The sequence below is a fragment of the Scomber japonicus genome, chromosome 4 (assembly GCF_027409825.1).
Source record: "Scomber japonicus isolate fScoJap1 chromosome 4, fScoJap1.pri, whole genome shotgun sequence".
Classification (NCBI taxonomy): Eukaryota; Metazoa; Chordata; class Actinopteri; order Scombriformes; family Scombridae; genus Scomber; species Scomber japonicus.
The window spans coordinates 9,979,734-9,996,027 of NC_070581.1; the positions used below are offsets into that span (position 1 = coordinate 9,979,734).

At 40.0% G+C, this 16,294-nt stretch overlaps 2 protein-coding genes across 2 annotated transcripts; one reads left to right on the forward strand and one right to left on the reverse strand.

Moving 5' to 3' along the window:
- Positions 1–4,891: 4,891 nt before the first annotated feature.
- On the forward strand, positions 4,892–8,310 carry bcas2 (BCAS2 pre-mRNA processing factor). The gene is made up of 7 exons (XM_053317644.1): positions 4,892–5,076; positions 6,673–6,765; positions 6,863–6,933; positions 7,221–7,382; positions 7,474–7,524; positions 7,615–7,695; positions 7,796–8,310. Exons 1-7 carry the CDS (start codon positions 4,984–4,986, stop codon positions 7,920–7,922), a joined length of 678 nt encoding a protein of 225 aa, XP_053173619.1. The 5' UTR covers positions 4,892–4,983; the 3' UTR covers positions 7,923–8,310.
- Positions 8,311–9,635: 1,325 nt separating this feature from the next.
- On the reverse strand, positions 9,636–15,671 carry otud3 (OTU deubiquitinase 3). Its single transcript, XM_053317603.1, has 8 exons — positions 15,567–15,671; positions 14,330–14,560; positions 13,701–13,849; positions 12,982–13,094; positions 12,749–12,871; positions 12,435–12,567; positions 11,725–11,912; positions 9,636–10,390 (listed from the first exon to the last, which is right to left on the reverse strand). The coding sequence occupies exons 2-8, from the start codon at positions 14,533–14,535 to the stop codon at positions 10,226–10,228; spliced, it is 1,077 nt and encodes a 358-aa protein (XP_053173578.1). The 5' UTR covers positions 14,536–14,560; positions 15,567–15,671; the 3' UTR covers positions 9,636–10,225.
- Between the last annotated feature and the right edge of the window lie 623 nt (positions 15,672–16,294).

The window sequence follows — 16,294 nt, forward strand, 5'->3', positions numbered from 1 at the left end:
GTTTAATGCAATATAAGTGTATGTTTTCTGGATAATAGTGCCTATCCCTGTTGAGCTTCTATACATGTGGATAAATCTGGACCGCTGAACTGTGTTAGATAATGTACATTTTTAGAATGTGCAAAGGCAAGGCAAGGCAAGGCAGTTTTATTTATATAGCGCATTTCATACACAATGGCAATTCAATGTGCTTTACATAAAACAGAAAAACTTAAAACATACAATTAACCCCCCCCCCCCCCCACCCCCCATAATAAAAACAAAGTACAGAAAAATAGAAAGACATAAATAAAATGATTGCAGCATAAAATAATAAATTAGCTTTAAAATCATTAAAAGGACAAAGAGTGCAAATGAAAGATTAAAATGTAAAGTGCTTTAAAAGAGCTCAATCGTAAGCACAGGAGAAGAGAAATGTTTTTAACCTGGATTTAAAAGTGTTCACTGTTGGGGCTGATTTCAGTTCTGCTGGTAGTTTGTTCCAGTTGTGTGCAGCATAACAGCTAAAAGCTGCTTCACCATGTTTAGTTTGAACTCTGGGCTCAACTATCTGACCAGAGTCAGTAGATCTCAGAGCTCTACTGGGTTTATATTCTACTAACATGTCATTCATGTATTCTGGACCTAAACCATTCAGTGATTTGTAGACCAGTAGCAGAACTTTAAAATCTATTCTATAGCTGACTGGGAGCCAGTGTAAAGACTGTAGAACTGGAGTAATGTGCTCTGATCTCTTTGTTCTGGTCAAAACTCGAGCTGCAGCGTTCTGAATGAGCTGCAGCTGTTTAATGCTTTTTTGTGGGAGTCCAGTCAGAAGACCGTTACAGTAGTCGAGTCTACTTGAGATGAAAGCATGAATCAACTTCTCTTGGTCTGTTTGGGACATAAAACCCTTCACTCTGGATATGTTCTTAAGCTGATAGAAGGCTGTTTTGGTGATTGATTTGATGTGACTGCTGAAAGTCAGATCTGAGTCAATCAGCACGCCAAGGTTTCGGACTTGGTCCCTAGTTTTTAGAGAGAGTGACTCGAGATGTTTACTGACAGCAATCCTCTTCTCTTTATTGCCAAAAACAATGACCTCAGTTTTGTCCTGATTTAATTGAAGGAAATTTTGGTTCATCCAATTAGTTACTTGCTCTAAACAGTGACACAATGACTGTATTGGACTGTAGTCATCTGGGGACAGTGCCAGGTATATCTGTGTGTCATCTGCATAACTGTGATAGTCTACATTAGAGTTCTGCAGAATTTGACCCAAGGGCAGCATATATAGACTGAACAGTAGGGGTCCAAGAACTGACCCCTGAGGAACTCCACATGTCATAGCCACTCGATCAGATTCAACTTCCAATGGTCACAAAATAACTCCGCTCTTCCAAGTAGGACCTGAACCAGTCTAGGACTGTTCCGCTGAGTCCTGCCCAAGTTTCCAACCTGTTCAACAGTATACTGTGATCCACAGTGTCAAACGCAGCACTGAGATCCAACAGGACCAGAACTGACACCTTGCCTGAGTCAGTGTTCAACCTTATGTCATTTAACACTCTAATAAGAGCTGTTTCTGTACTGTGGTTAGGTCGGAAACCTGATTGAAATTTGTCAAAAAGGCCACTGGAGTTCAAGAAATGACTGAGTTGATTAAAAACCACTTTCTCAACGATCTTGGCTATAAAAGGAAGATTTGAGATAGGTCTGTAGTTGGTTAACATGGAAGCATCCAGCGTTCTCTTTTTTAAGAGTGGCTTAATGGCAGCTACTTTTAGGAGTTTAGGAAACACACCTGATTTAAGTGAGCTATTTATTACTTGTCGCAAATCTGTTTGGACAGAGTTCACAATAGTTTTAAAGAAATCTGATGGCATTGTGTCAAGACAGCATGTTGATGGTTTTAGATGCTGCACTGTTTCCTCAATGGTTTTTTGGTCAACTGTTTTAAATTCTGACATTGCAGTTGAGTTATTCCTGGGAGGTCTGAGGGATTGCATCATTTTATTGTTGTGTTGATTTGTGTTGATATTTAACCTTATGGACTGGATTTTTTCACTGAAAAAGCAAGCAAATTCATTGCATTTTTCTGTGGAAAGGAGTTCTGGAGCTATCTGTTGAGGGGGGTTTGTAAGCTTATCAACTGTAGCAAACAAAGTACGAGTGTTGTTGATGTTCTTATTAATTATTTCAGAAAAATGTTGCTGTCTAGCTTTGAGTAACTCATATTTAAAATTACAAAGACTTTGTTTGTAGAGGTCAAGGTGAATTTGAAGTTTAGTTTTTCTCCACTTACGCTCTGCCTTCCTGCATGCTGTTTTTAAAGCCTTTATCATCATAGTGTTCCTCCATGGTGTTTTCTTTCTGCTCAAGGTTGTCTTAGTTTTAATAGGTGCAACAGCATCCATGACATTTGAGATTTTCCAGTTAAATTTATCCAGGAGTTCATCAACTGACTCTGCACTCACAGTTGGTGACATAGCTATAGCCTCCATAAACTTTGCACTGGTATTCTCATTTATGTACCTTCTCCTAACAGACACAGAGGTTAACTGAACATTTGGACTGATCTGTAAGTCAAAGAACACACAGAAATGATCAGAAAGAGCCAAGTCCTTAACATCAACAGAAGAAATATCAACACCTTTAGAGATAACCAGATCCAGAGTGTGGCCTCGAGTGTGTGTGGGTCCTTTCACATGTTGCAAGAGGCCAAAAGTGTCAAGTAGAGCAGAGAGTTCTTTGGCGTTACTGTCCATGTTATTGTCTATATGAATGTTAAAATCCCCTGTTATGATAAAAAAGTTGTAGTCAGTGCAGATAACTGACAGCAGTTCAGCAAACTCATCAATGAATTTTCCTGAGTATCTTGGAGGTCTATAAATGATTAAAAAAAGAACTTTTGGATCACTTTTTAATAAAAAACAGAGATGTTCAAAAGAGCTAAAATCACCTAATGTAATTTCCTTGCACTGAAATACAGATTTAAAGATGGCAGCAACTCCTCCGCCTTTCTTACCAGTTCGACACTTGTTCATAAAACTAAAATTTGTTGGTGCTGCCTCATTGAGAATAGCACAACAGCTACATTCAGTCAGCCATGTTTCACTAAGAAGTAAAAAATCAAGATCATAGGTCATAATGACGTCATTAACTAGCAGTGATTTGTTGGCTAGCGATCTGATATTGAGTAGAGCTAACCTTGTGGAGATAACAGGAGACACTGGTATATTTTGAGGTTGACATGCTATACTTAGTAAATTAGCAGATTTAATTGAACTCTTGTTATTTCTCACCAGTTTAACCATTCTTCTGTTACCTGTCATCACAGGGATTGAGAAAACTACCTGAACTCCATAGGGCCCTGACTTTTCCTGGGGGAGAACATAATTGGTATCAGTATTGCAGCCTGGACCCGGCACATATCAGTCAGACTCACAGATGATCTGAGTCAAAGGAGGTGGGGGGGCTCTGTGACTCTTGGATGATGGTTGTTTCCAGCGTGGTGGAATGGGAGGGGCTTGATGATGGGGGAAGTTGAGGGGAGAAAAAATGGGATTTGGGCGTGGTGTGAGTTGGATTCCAACATTGACAAGGTCATTCATCCTGTCGGTGAAATCCAGAAGTGGGGAGTCCTGACTGAGTGGAGAGAATGAAAGGCTGGTGGGTGAAAGTTGGGAGTCTCCAGGTGGGGCTAGGGGAGACTCCACTTGTCGGGTTGTTGGGGCTGGGGGAGACTCCACTTGTCGGGTTGTTGGGGCTGGGGGAGACTCCACTTGTCGGGTTGTCAGGGCTGGGGGAGACTCCTTCTGTTGGGTTGTTGGGGCTGGGGGAGACTCCTCCTGTTGGGTTGTTGGGGCTGGGGGAGACTCCTCCTGTTGGGCTGTTGGGGCTGGGGGAGACTCCTCCTGTCGGGTTGTTGGGGCTGGGGGAGACTCCTCCTGTCGGGTTGTTGGGGCTGGGGGAGACTCCTCCTGTTGGGCTGTTGGGGCTGGGGGAGACTCCTCCTGTTGGGTTGTTGGGGCTGGGGGAGACTCCTCCTGTTGGGCTGTTGGGGCTGGGGGAGACTCCTCCTGTCGGGTTGTTGGGGCTGGGGGAGACTCCTCCTGTCGGGTTGTTGGGGCTGGGGGAGACTCCTCCTGTTGGGCTGTTGGGGCTGGGGGAGACTCCTCCTGTCGGGTTGTTGGGGCTGGGGGAGACTCCTCCTGTTGGGCTGTTGGGGCTGGGGGAGACTCCTCCTGTTGGGTTGTTGGGGCTGGGGGAGACTCCTCCTGTTGGGCTGTTGGGGCTGGGGGAGACTCCTTGTGTTGGGGCAAGGATGATGACATTAAATCCTCTCTCTGGGTGTGTTGACTTTCATGGTCAGTCCTTATCTCAGGCGGTAACAATTCTTCTCCAGAACGCTGTCTTATCTGTTGTTTTGGATTGTCATATAATAAGATTGTCATATAATAAGATTACATTATGTTTTATGTTTTGCAAAGCAGTTAAAGACCCCAGAATGGACCACAATGAAATATAACAGTTGCTGATATTGAAGTACTTTTAGATGTTAAATTATAGAAACTGATTTCTTTTGAATCCAGACTAAAGAAAATCAGTAGTAATAATCTTCAGCTACAAACCTACATTTTTATGGGAGTATATTTTAAATGCTGGTCCTTTTATTTCCCATTCACAATATGTCACAAACAAAATAAATATGTGACAGAAAGATAAAGCCTCAGAAAGATAAATGTATACTTTGCTTTAATAGATATAATAGACCTAGAAGAAGAAGGAGTCTCACAAAAAAATCACAGAACTCATGGAGGAAAATATAAATGTAAAAAGAAGTATCGATAATAAACAGTAGAGGGCAACAGTGCATCATTGTTGGGTCTAGTCTGCCTAATCTAAAGAAGAAGAAGAAAGCCTAGCATCGTTAGCTGCTGAAGTGTGCCAGTCAATAGAGACAGAACTGAATTCAACTCAAATAAATAAATTGATTTAAAAATGGCCGGAACGGCTTCGGTAGCCGGTGAGGTGTTTGTCGATGCTTTGCCATATTTTGACCAAGGTTACGATGCAGCAGGTGTCAGAGAAGCGGTAAGTAAACTGCCTTCATTTGCTAACCGCAGCGTGTTAGCTAGCATGCTAATTTACACCTACTGGAAAAGACGCACTGAAACATTTTAATAACGTTTCACAAAGAGATATGATAGAAGTTATTATACTCGCAGTTAGTTATATTGATATTAAGCATGCTTGTTTGTTTTATGAATTATTCACTGGTATGTAGCTCATAACTTCCTTATTAAAGGAGCGTTGCTTTACTCAAAGTCTGTGGAAGTTTATTCTAATGAGAAGTCCAGTTTAATGGCAGCAATGACTTCCGCGTAAACATTTAAAAATTGAGATTAGACTTGCACTTGTAAAACATGTTTTAAAATGTTAAGTTTGTTGTATAATAATGCCACAGCATAGTAATAAAGCAGCAGTGAATAAAATAATTATATAATTAGAAAACAATACAACATTCTGTGAGTTCAATGTAAAGGAAAGTCATTCATATATTAAAAGTTACATGTTGACACAGGCAGGGCTCAAGTGAACCAAATCTATAAACACAGTGTATTTGGGGTTTATTTAGTGGCCAGTCCTCACCGTTAGGAAACATGTAGACCTTTATCAAAGCAGAGGTCTTGTCATAACAGGTAAAACACATGAATAATGAATGATATTAATGATGGCTCCATTTGCATTCATTAAAGAGAAAGTATCAAGTCTTACTCTTGTATGTGTTAGCAAACTGGCAGGATGTAAACATTTCACCCACAACATCAAACACCAAGTCTGTCTCCTTTCCAAACACAGAATAATGCAAAGTAATGTAATGTAATTAAGGTGTGTTAAAATAAGATTTGTCAGTTAATCCCACCTGGTTTGTAAATGCCGCCTGACTAATGGGTTCATCTAAATGGATCAGGTAGTACTCTCAGATCTTGTTATTACAAAGTTATAGTTATGTTTGAAAAGGACAGACAGATTACATTTTGCTATATGTATAAATATACTTTATGTCACCTACTGTCCCTCATTTTAAATGTTTTCCAGATATGGACATAAAATACTAATCACAAAGTTATTCTACACATATCAGTTCTGAGTGTTTACAGAGCATATATATATACACACACACATATAGATTTCTTTTGTTTTTACTGTGAGTTGTGGGAGCTTCCCTTGTTGTTCAAAGTTATGGACAATGATGTGACAAACATTTTTTTCAAACCCTTGCCTTGTGAAGGCAACCACATTTGACGTTTGGCACATTTCAGGCATGTCTCATCATCCCTCTGTCATGTTAAGGACCTTAAACAGCTAAACAAGTTATTAGTGAGCTGGTAGTAATTGTGTTTTTCTTGAGCTTCACCCAACAGGCTCTATCACAATGGGATATTTCAACATGGGAGAAGCTAGTTTGTATTGGGGTCTAAGTCATGTGCTGAGAAAGTCAAGTTTCTCTTTCCATTCAAAGATGACATGACACTCATTTTAGTGTGCCTTCAACCAGAGGAGAACATCCTGAGTTAAATAAGTTGGTGTGTTCTTTCACACAGACTCTCAGTCCTCCATGCCAACGTTGGGTCTGAATGCTGCTGCAATTATGTGCAAAAAAAATCATTCTCTTTTGTCGTCTAGGCTGCAGCGTTGGTGGAGGAGGAGACCAGAAGATACAGACCGACCAAGAACTACCTGAGCTACCTGATCACGCCTGACTTCTCTACTTTTGAGGTGACGAAATCCTGAGATCTCTGAATGGAATCTTCTCAATGGCCTCGGCCAGCGTGACAGAAATAATAAGCGTTTCTCATTTCTTGTCTCCCTTCAGACTGAAATCATGAGGAATGAATTTGAGCGGCTGGCGGCTCGGCAGCCCATGGATTTGCTGAGCATGAAGAGGTGAGCCCGTCACACCGCAGAGGCCCGTATTGATACTTGAATCAAGGGCCTGCATTTCTCTGTGGCTAGCTAATACATACACAGCTACAGAGTGTCATTCAAACTACTGAGAGTCACTGAGTAGCTGAAAACAAGGGAAACTTTGGAGAATTAAAGATGACTATAAAAATAATTGATAGTTAATGCAAATAGTAGTTAAACCCCAATTCAGCATTACAAATTGTATTATCCACATTATGTTTTTGTTTTGGGGATTTTAATATTGACTTTTCTGCCCCCCTGTGGAGATATGAGCTGCCGGCGCCCTCTGCAGGACAGAAGAATGACATCACAGCATGGCAGGAGTGCGTGAACAACTCAATGGCCCAGCTGGAGCACCAAGCGGTCCGTATTGAGAACCTGGAGCTCATGTCGCAGTACGGAACCAACGCATGGAAAGTCTACAATGAGTATGTGACCACAGCCTTCTTCTCACAGACAGTTGCTTGCTTTCATTAGTCCGCTAAATGGCTGCTAACATGTTGTCCTGTCTCCTTTCAGTAACTTGGCCTTCATGATTGAGATGGCTCAAAAGGAGCTTCAGAAATTCAGGTGAGTGATCACAGGAACATTAGAGCTGTATGAAAGCGTTTTGAAACCTGAGTTCATGCGGGGTTGTTTCACTTTTTTTGTGGCACACAGGAAACAAATTCAAGATTTAAACTGGCAGCGTAAGAACGATCAGTTAGCAGGAGGAGCCAAACTGCGAGAGCTGGAGTCAAAGTACGTCGTTTGAAGATCTTACATATTCATATCACTGTGCGTAGGAACTATGTAGGTCAAGTTTTCATCTCTCTTAACATCTGTATCTGTCCCTCCACAGCTGGGTGTCTCTGGTCAGTAAGAACTACGAGATCGAGCGGGCCATCGTTCAGTTGGAGAACGAAGTGGCTCAGCTCAGACAACAGCAGGGGGACGAGAACAAGGAGAACATCAGACAGGACTTTTAGAGCAGCAGCAGCAGACGCTTTCATCCTCCTCACAGCGCTGAACTGCAGACTAATGATCCCTCAGAGAGATTTCATCTTGTTTCATAAGGCTGACTGGAACAAACTGAACCAAACCCATCTGTGGCCAAGTGCTGAGATAACTGAGAACCAGCCTGCATAGAGGAGATTTAATGTTCTCAGCCTGCATCATCCAGACGGACTGCTCCGAAATCTCACATCAGTTTAGTCTACTGTTGAAACAGTGGTGGAATATGGTATAATGCAGCATTCTCAGTGCTACAATGAAATGTATATAGTTTGTCTATTTCTGTGAGCCCCACCTCGACACAAGTTCATGTCATTTTTTTTATGCAACTGTAATAAAATGAACATTTCTTACATTTCCTAATATGTGGACTGGACTTACTTTCATTCCAGATATCACAATATTAAACCAGGCTTTAGTTTATGATCTGGTTCTGTTTATGTGAAATGCTGCTCTACTAAAGACTGAAGATTACATTTGTTTAATATGATTTGCATTTTCTCATCTGTGTCTAGTGTTAAATTTCAATTTTAATTATTTCACTGGAGCTCAATCTACTCTATCTTCACACGACAGGACCGTTTCTTTATTGCATGAAGGTGCAGTATATTTAAATTGCATTAGACGGTATCGTGAAGGTCTGGTCGAGCCTCCACATCTCTAAGCTCTTATTTCCCCCCCTGCAGTACTAAAACCTTCTACTTCATTATTTTTAAATGATGCTTTTATTCTCGTGTTGAAATTCTGAAACCCCATATGTCAGATTATCAATACACGCCACAAACTGAAGTTAAGTGTTCCAGCAAAACACTAATATTAAAGAGTGGCTTGTGTGTGACTAACATGCTGTTAAATGGTGCGAGTCCAAACACATGCACATTTGGAATAATGGTGATGTTTTTTTGCACTCACTCAGCCTGGTTTAATAATTACATATGTACAATTGACAGTTTCAAAGTCCTAAATATCTGTAATTAGAATAACAGCCAGTCAAATATATGCTATGTTAACTGATACCTGGGTGAACACTTAATACGTGCCTTGTATCACATCAACCGCAGTCACTGTGGTGTATGCATGAACAAAACAACATAAACACCTAACAGTAATACAATCCAATGCAACCACATTACAGCTTTAAATTCTGTATGATTATAGGAGTGAATCCATTCTACACACTGGGATTGTGTTACTGGGGTGGGAAGTACTGGATTGCATGAACAAGTTTTTGTTTTCAAACTGCAAAATTGGTAGATTTCTTATTCAAAGTCACTTATTGAATATCATAGATCATGATCATGACTCCAGTCATCCTAGTAAGGCCACACCTTATTGGAGTTATGTGTTTGTGGTATAATTGGCTACTTAAAATGACCATTACTGTATGCTTTCTGGTTAACTGCTTGAACATCAGGCAGTGATTGTCAACATCAAGGGGACAAATTCCCATTAAATCATTCTGAACAAGGTGTAGCCATGTTTGTTTTGTATATTGTGAAACATCAGCCTCTGGTTAAGATGTGCTTTATGTCTGCTAATTCATGTGCAAATTATTGGATTTAGGTTTTATGTCTCCATCACTGAAAAAAATTGATAGTAGAAATAAAAAGCTAAAATCTGCACTATAAAGTCACAAAAACATGTCACACTGGATGATTTAGAATTACATTATCCGCCGCACACAAAAACAGTAAATTATCATTTATTATTATTATTTATTGCCACATTCCATACACAGTGTGCAGAACAATCATTCATCTGCTGCTCCTCCTTTTTACATCCATCTTTGGTCAGATCGTACAAACTTAATGATCTGAACATCTGAATAAACGTTAACGCAATCTGTGGCAAATCCAACAAAAAAAAAAAAAAAAAAAAAAAAAGCTCAGCTGCACGAGATTTATCTGCATGGTTGTCATGAAAAGCCAGATGTCCAGCATAGAAAGGGGGACTAGGTAGCGTGGTAGGCAGACCAGTTCTGAGGAGTTTCTACATACACCAACACCCACCAGGGCTTGAACCGAGTCAAAACCCCAACGCAAACACTGAAAGTTATACTCGTACGCTGTCCGTCTTGTACAGCTTTCACACATCTCACACGCACTCACAAGTCTGCAGGCATCTTTATACCATCATTTGCAAAGAAACTATAGGGTTCTCTTTAGGAAAAGTCATCAACTGTGACTGAATCAAATTTGACTATGTGCAAAACTTTGTGGACAGCGTCAGCCACCAGTAGCTAGAGTAGCAGTAGGTATTTTTTTGGCCATGCTCCAGTCTATATACTCAGAGTGTTGAGAGCTGGTACTAAAGTAACAGCCTCCGGCAGGTTCTGGTTCTGGTCTTGGCTTCCTTTGCTCTGGAGAAACTTCTGCCGATGCCTCTCCTCCTGCCGCTTCTTCTTCTCTTGTCGCTGCTGCTCTTTCCTCTGCTTGTTAGACACCTGTGAGTGAAGGAAATGTTAAAAAAGGTTATTTCGCTTTTATTGAGGTGTGTTTTTAGTGAACTCTAGAATGAAAATGTAGCGGACACAGCATCAGTACGACTCAGAACATCCTCTGGTCAGAGTCACCTTTGACCCTCAGATGAGTAAATTGGACCAGGTTTGATATAGAGACAGACAGGGTCTTTCTCTTGGACAAACAAATATCCCTTATCATTCCATGGGACAGAACACACCTGTTTCTTATTATCACGCAACCATATGGTAAAATACAACACTTATCTCTGGAAAGAGAATAACCATGACATCATGGTTTTATCTAACCCCATATTAATCACGCTAACTCTTATCTCAATGACCCCATTGACTTCCTTAAGTCACTTCAGACGGTTTCATCCATTTTCAATTATATACAATAACACACCTGTTTCTTATTATCACACACCCATAGGGTAAAATACAACACTTGTCTCTGGAAAGAGAATAACTACGTCATCATGGTTTTATCAAAGAAGAGGCCCCTTTGTTGAATTAACCCCTTTGCCTCACACATGTCCGGAAGGGAGGGGGCGGGACATCGGTGAGGTAATTTTTTCGTATTATTTTTTATGATTAAATTTATGCGATGTCATCACATTTTGACAAAGTGGGTTCTATATTCTCTCGCGTGGTTCTGAAGGACGGACAGCTGAGACCCTCCATCGATGAAAGTAGGATCCAAATATTGCATTAATCAAGGGTTGATGTCAGATCGAGTAATTCAAATTTCCTTTAAAAGTAAGGCTCAGTAAAGCTTATAGGCTAAGTTTTCTTAGTTTACACATGATTACATATCCTTCATTTAAATTCATCATTCACCATCATCTTTCATTCATGTCGCTATATCGAGTAATCTCTTGAATTCATATTGTATTGTATCATCACATTTACTTATACATCATTTATTGGTAGTGTGTAGTTAATAAAATCCATAAAACTCAATCAATTGTGTATGTCTATTCTTTGAAGTGATACAGGGGATCTATTGAACCGTAGAGCCATGAACTTTAGATATTTGACTGATTCAGAAATGTATTGATTTATTAATTATTGTGATTTATTGATTTATTAATTGGCTAATCAAACAACCAATTAAGTAAAATCTTTTCCTTCTTACGAAGGTGGTGCCCCTCATTACGAGAGCTATTTTCGATATCTTTAAGATCCATAATCCGTTACAAAAATACACTTTGATTTAAAGTCATATGGCTACAAAGGCCAAAACCAAGAAAGTCCAATTAACAAGAATCCCTAAAAACTGAAACTTTTGTACCAATTGGAAAAAGTCCTCCTACCTTAGATTTCTGTACATTGCTGCCCTCTGCTGGCTGTTTGTGTTCACTGCAGTCCGTGGCTGCGACTCTGCAGGTTGAGCAGGATCCTGAGGCACATTGGCCCTGGCAGGACTGGCCCAGCACAGAGCCTACAAGCCATTCAGCATTTATAGTTGCTGCACTCAGCTGGAGCAGGTTCTCTTCATCACCTGAGGCAGTAGACACACACACACACACACACAGACACACACACACACACACACACACACACAGATGGACCCAGTCAGTGTGGCAGACTGTGCAGCAACTTAAGCATTTAATATTTATCTCAGCACACCGTGTACTCTTCACTTCTTTGCACTATTTGTATCCTGTTTACAGTTCACAAAAACAGTTTCACCTGTTTATATTTATTCTTTGTGTATATGCGAGTACATTAAGAGCCATTAATCCAGAGTTAAATTCCTTGTATGCATAAACGTGCTCGGCCAATAAAGATGATTTTGATTCGGATTTTTACTTTTAATGTCAAGCTTCTTAACTAGAGGCTATTTCCTCCTGCTTCATCAGATAAATCACAATACTGAGTCATAGAAAATGGAAAAGGAATTAAAAAGTTTGAATATATAAAAAGGTTATGAAGTCTGTAATAAACTTTATTCCCAATTGTTCTCCTTTGCCCTGACAATCTTATTCTTCTGGCAGTTAATACGTCAAACATAATTCCTGACCCTGGATTCCTCGATTCTTGATAGAGCTCAGGATCACGTTGTCCTCCTCCGAGGCTGTGGGCGAAGGATTTTTTTGTCTGTCTCTCTGACCGTCCCCGAAGTCACGCTGCTGTCCTCGTGAGTTCTGCAGATTCTGGGAGCAGCAAAGGTAAAAAAAAAAAAGTAAAAAAAGACATTAAAAACACGTAATTGAACGCTGACTCATTAGACTAAACAATTCTAAGAGTTAAGTCTATAAACATGACATGATGAGAGGTAGACGTGGACTTAACTAAATTATGTGAGATACTGTCAGATAAAAGGCTCCTAAATACCTCTATGCGGAGCTGAGCAGGACTTTCAGAGTTGTCTCCAGTCCGCCTCACACTATCATAATGATCTCCATAGCGGTAGGCGATGTGCAGCTCTCTACACACCTGCTTCTCTGCACCATTTATCTGAGAACGCAACATATAAACTGTATGGTGTATCATAAGGGTGTTAGAATTCACATAATAATAACACATAAAATTACAAATATCATTTGAAAGTCTTTTCCTATGCCTACCTCCCACAGCGGTGTGTTCAGCTGATGGATGACCACTTTGACCTGTTGACTACGAGCAAAAGCCACGATAGCGTCATTGCCAGCAAACGTACCGGGCTGAGAGAGGTTGGACACTGAGTGGAAAGAAACAAAAACAATTATTCTCACACACACACATTTTTTTTTCTTCAATTTTCTCCAGTGGAGTTACAGCAAACACACAGACATCACTGTCAACGGCCATTACACATTTGTCAAACACATCTAAACTGAGTATATAAATGGTATTGTCTCTATTGTGATGCAATAAAACTTTTGAAGAAGATCAGTCCAAAAACCTATTTCTGATCAAAGTAATTAGGTCAAGACAGACACTTATAGCCGCTGTTGGCTTGTGACACCTTACATAAATAAAGTGATGTCTGCTAGCAAGCTCTTGTTATTGGTCCTGTACGTCTACTGAAGACTGTTTCATTGTTTTATTTACTTAACTTTAGAGGCCTAAAGATGTAAAGTTGTCCAATACTACACAAGTAAAGTGTTAAATACATCATCTGCAGACAGTCCTGGTAGCCACCAGGGGTCACTGCTTGTTGGTTGGTGAAATCAATGGACTTCACATGTACAGTAACATCAGAGAATAGTGACTGAGGCATTAGTAAAAGTCTATCGTATCACAGCCTTTTATTTCAATTACTTTGTTTATTTACTCAGCTTCACCCACAGGGATTTTTCCTTACAGTGCTGTGCGAAGGGCACGTCGTCCTCGACAAAGGGTTCAAAGTCTTGCCGATGGGACATCATATACTGGACAGTCTCTTGGCGAAGCCGCAGGTGTCCCCGGGAGTGGCCTTCTAACTGGTCGCCTAAAGCTCGGAACAGGCAGTTCCTACAGGAAACACAGGCAGTTGCTGCTATGTCACATGACTGACTGTGGTTGAATAACTCAGTGTCCTAATTCCTAGTCAAAATGAAGGTTTGTCAGTGGTTAAGGTGTTGTTATGTTTAAATCAACTGACATAAGCAGGCTCATCTCTGGGATTTGGCCAATAACAAAGTGTTCTGTTCAGATGTAAACGATTGATGATCTACAGAATCCTCATTTAAAATTTATGTTAAGTTGAGAAGAGCTTAAGACACTTCTCTTGTAGTTTTACAAACTAAAATGACACAGTACTGCTGGGAAAAAAATGAACACAATTTATAGTTCCAATGAGATTGCCTTTATGTAAATACTAACTAAACATTGTTATTGATTGTAGACTGGGCAGACATTGAGATAGAAGCTGATGACATTATGTTCCTCTTAACACATGTAAAAGAATCAGTGATGGACACTGAGGGAGACAAAGCATAACTAGACTCTCACCCATCTCCAGGGACTTCTCTCAACTTGAGGCCCAGTGCCTGGAGCTGATTGGAGAAACTGACAAACTCTGCCCCTTCATCACCATCCTGAGGTCGGTTCTTACGGTCCTTTACAATAGCCCGGCGTGCCGCCCGCTCATCCCTCTTACGTTCTAATTCGCTCTTCTTGTTGCTCCGCACGGGTTTGGCCGTCTGTTTCCTAGACATGCTGGCTGCAGTCGTTTCTGCAGGCCTACAACACCAGAGATTTTCTCTTTACAGTAATGAGTTGGTACTTGCATCAACCACTGTCAACCACACACCGCAGACTGCTTTTCACATTATCATAATATAACAAGGCTGACTGTTAATACAAGTTAGTGCAAAACATGTTTAAAACGCAGAGTCAGTATGGACTTTGTAGAGTATGTGCTGCAAAAGAAAAACAAGGACTAGGACAAATGTAAAGAAGTGATCTATACCTGTTCATTTGGGGTTGATTTGTGGAATAACTGACTAAATGCTCAAAAATACAAAGCTAAAGCATCAGCATGCACCGTTTCAGTCAATTGTCTTTCTTTGTTTGTTTGATATAATATGTTATTATATATAGGTGCATTATTTAGTAAACTAAAATGAATAATGTGTAATACAGTAATTTACATGAGATAAACATGTTGCTATAGTTTGTCCCTGGTGTAGAAAACCTTGCACCAAGCTCCATTAGAAAATTAGGCAATTAAAATGCTGCATTTCTTAGCCTATACATGCCACATGGGCATCATATAGTAAGATATGAGGAAAATACTTTATGTGGTCATTTAACACATGCTGGTGAATTAAAAAACGCTGCTAATGGTATCTATGGTGTGTTTCTATTGATAAGAGGACAATAACATGTTATAGGCAGCTAGAAAAGAGACCATCAAAACGTATTTGATTTCTTTCACGTTAGAGATGATATTTTAAAACGTGACCGATGAAACAACGGTAATATTAGCTGTCTCATGTTGACAGAATATTTATTGTAATGTTAGCATTAAAGCTAAACGACTGTTCATTTCTCTAGTAACTAAGTACAAACTAGTGTTATTGCTGACAGTAGCTGTGCTGTATTATCGGGGAAACGTCAGGTTAGCCGAGTTAGCGGCTAGCATTAAAAGGCTACTTATTATATAACAATCATTTCTTCTGGCTTGTGGCACAATACATAGCAAGCGTTTGGGTAATTAAACTGAGTGAATGCATGCTTCACTTACCTTTAATGACCTATGTTCCACACATATATCTATGTTTGTTTTTTTCTATCCTTTTTGTGGCTCAGAAGAAAAACGTAGTGATAGTCCGTTTTTGTTTACAACTGCAGTTCCGCATACGTAGTTCCAGTGTACGTCAAAACGTACGGAACGTAGAATGGGACAAAATATAGTGGCGCTAAAAAAAATTGCATGTGGCTGATGGTAATGCCCGTTTTATTCAATGAACACAAAACTTGTAGAAATCTAGAGATATCTTCAACACCAAAGCAATGTTCATGTACATTATAGGAAACGCTTGATAAAATGCTTAATAAGCATTATGCGTCATTCATATAAAATCTATCTATCTATCTATCCATCTATCCATTTAGCTAGTTTGCGATCTCTAATAATTGTAACAAATCAAAAAGATCTGAGTCATGTTTATATTGCAGACTGTGACTCAGGACAAAGTAGGAAGTTGAGTTACGATTTTGAAATAAAAACTGCTTCTGAAAACGACTCCACCTGCTGCTCTCCTCAACCCAGAAAATCTGCACACCACCAACTCCTTCTGATGACTCCACACAGTTGGAGAATATAATGTGGGGGAGGAGTGGGCTAAGCAATAAACAGGATGTTTGCAATGTAAAAAAGACCAGCAGTCACACTGAGACAAAAAACAAAAATAGCCTCAAGACATAAAACTGCATCAGAAAAAAGGAAGCAGGAAGACTATTCTTCCTCCT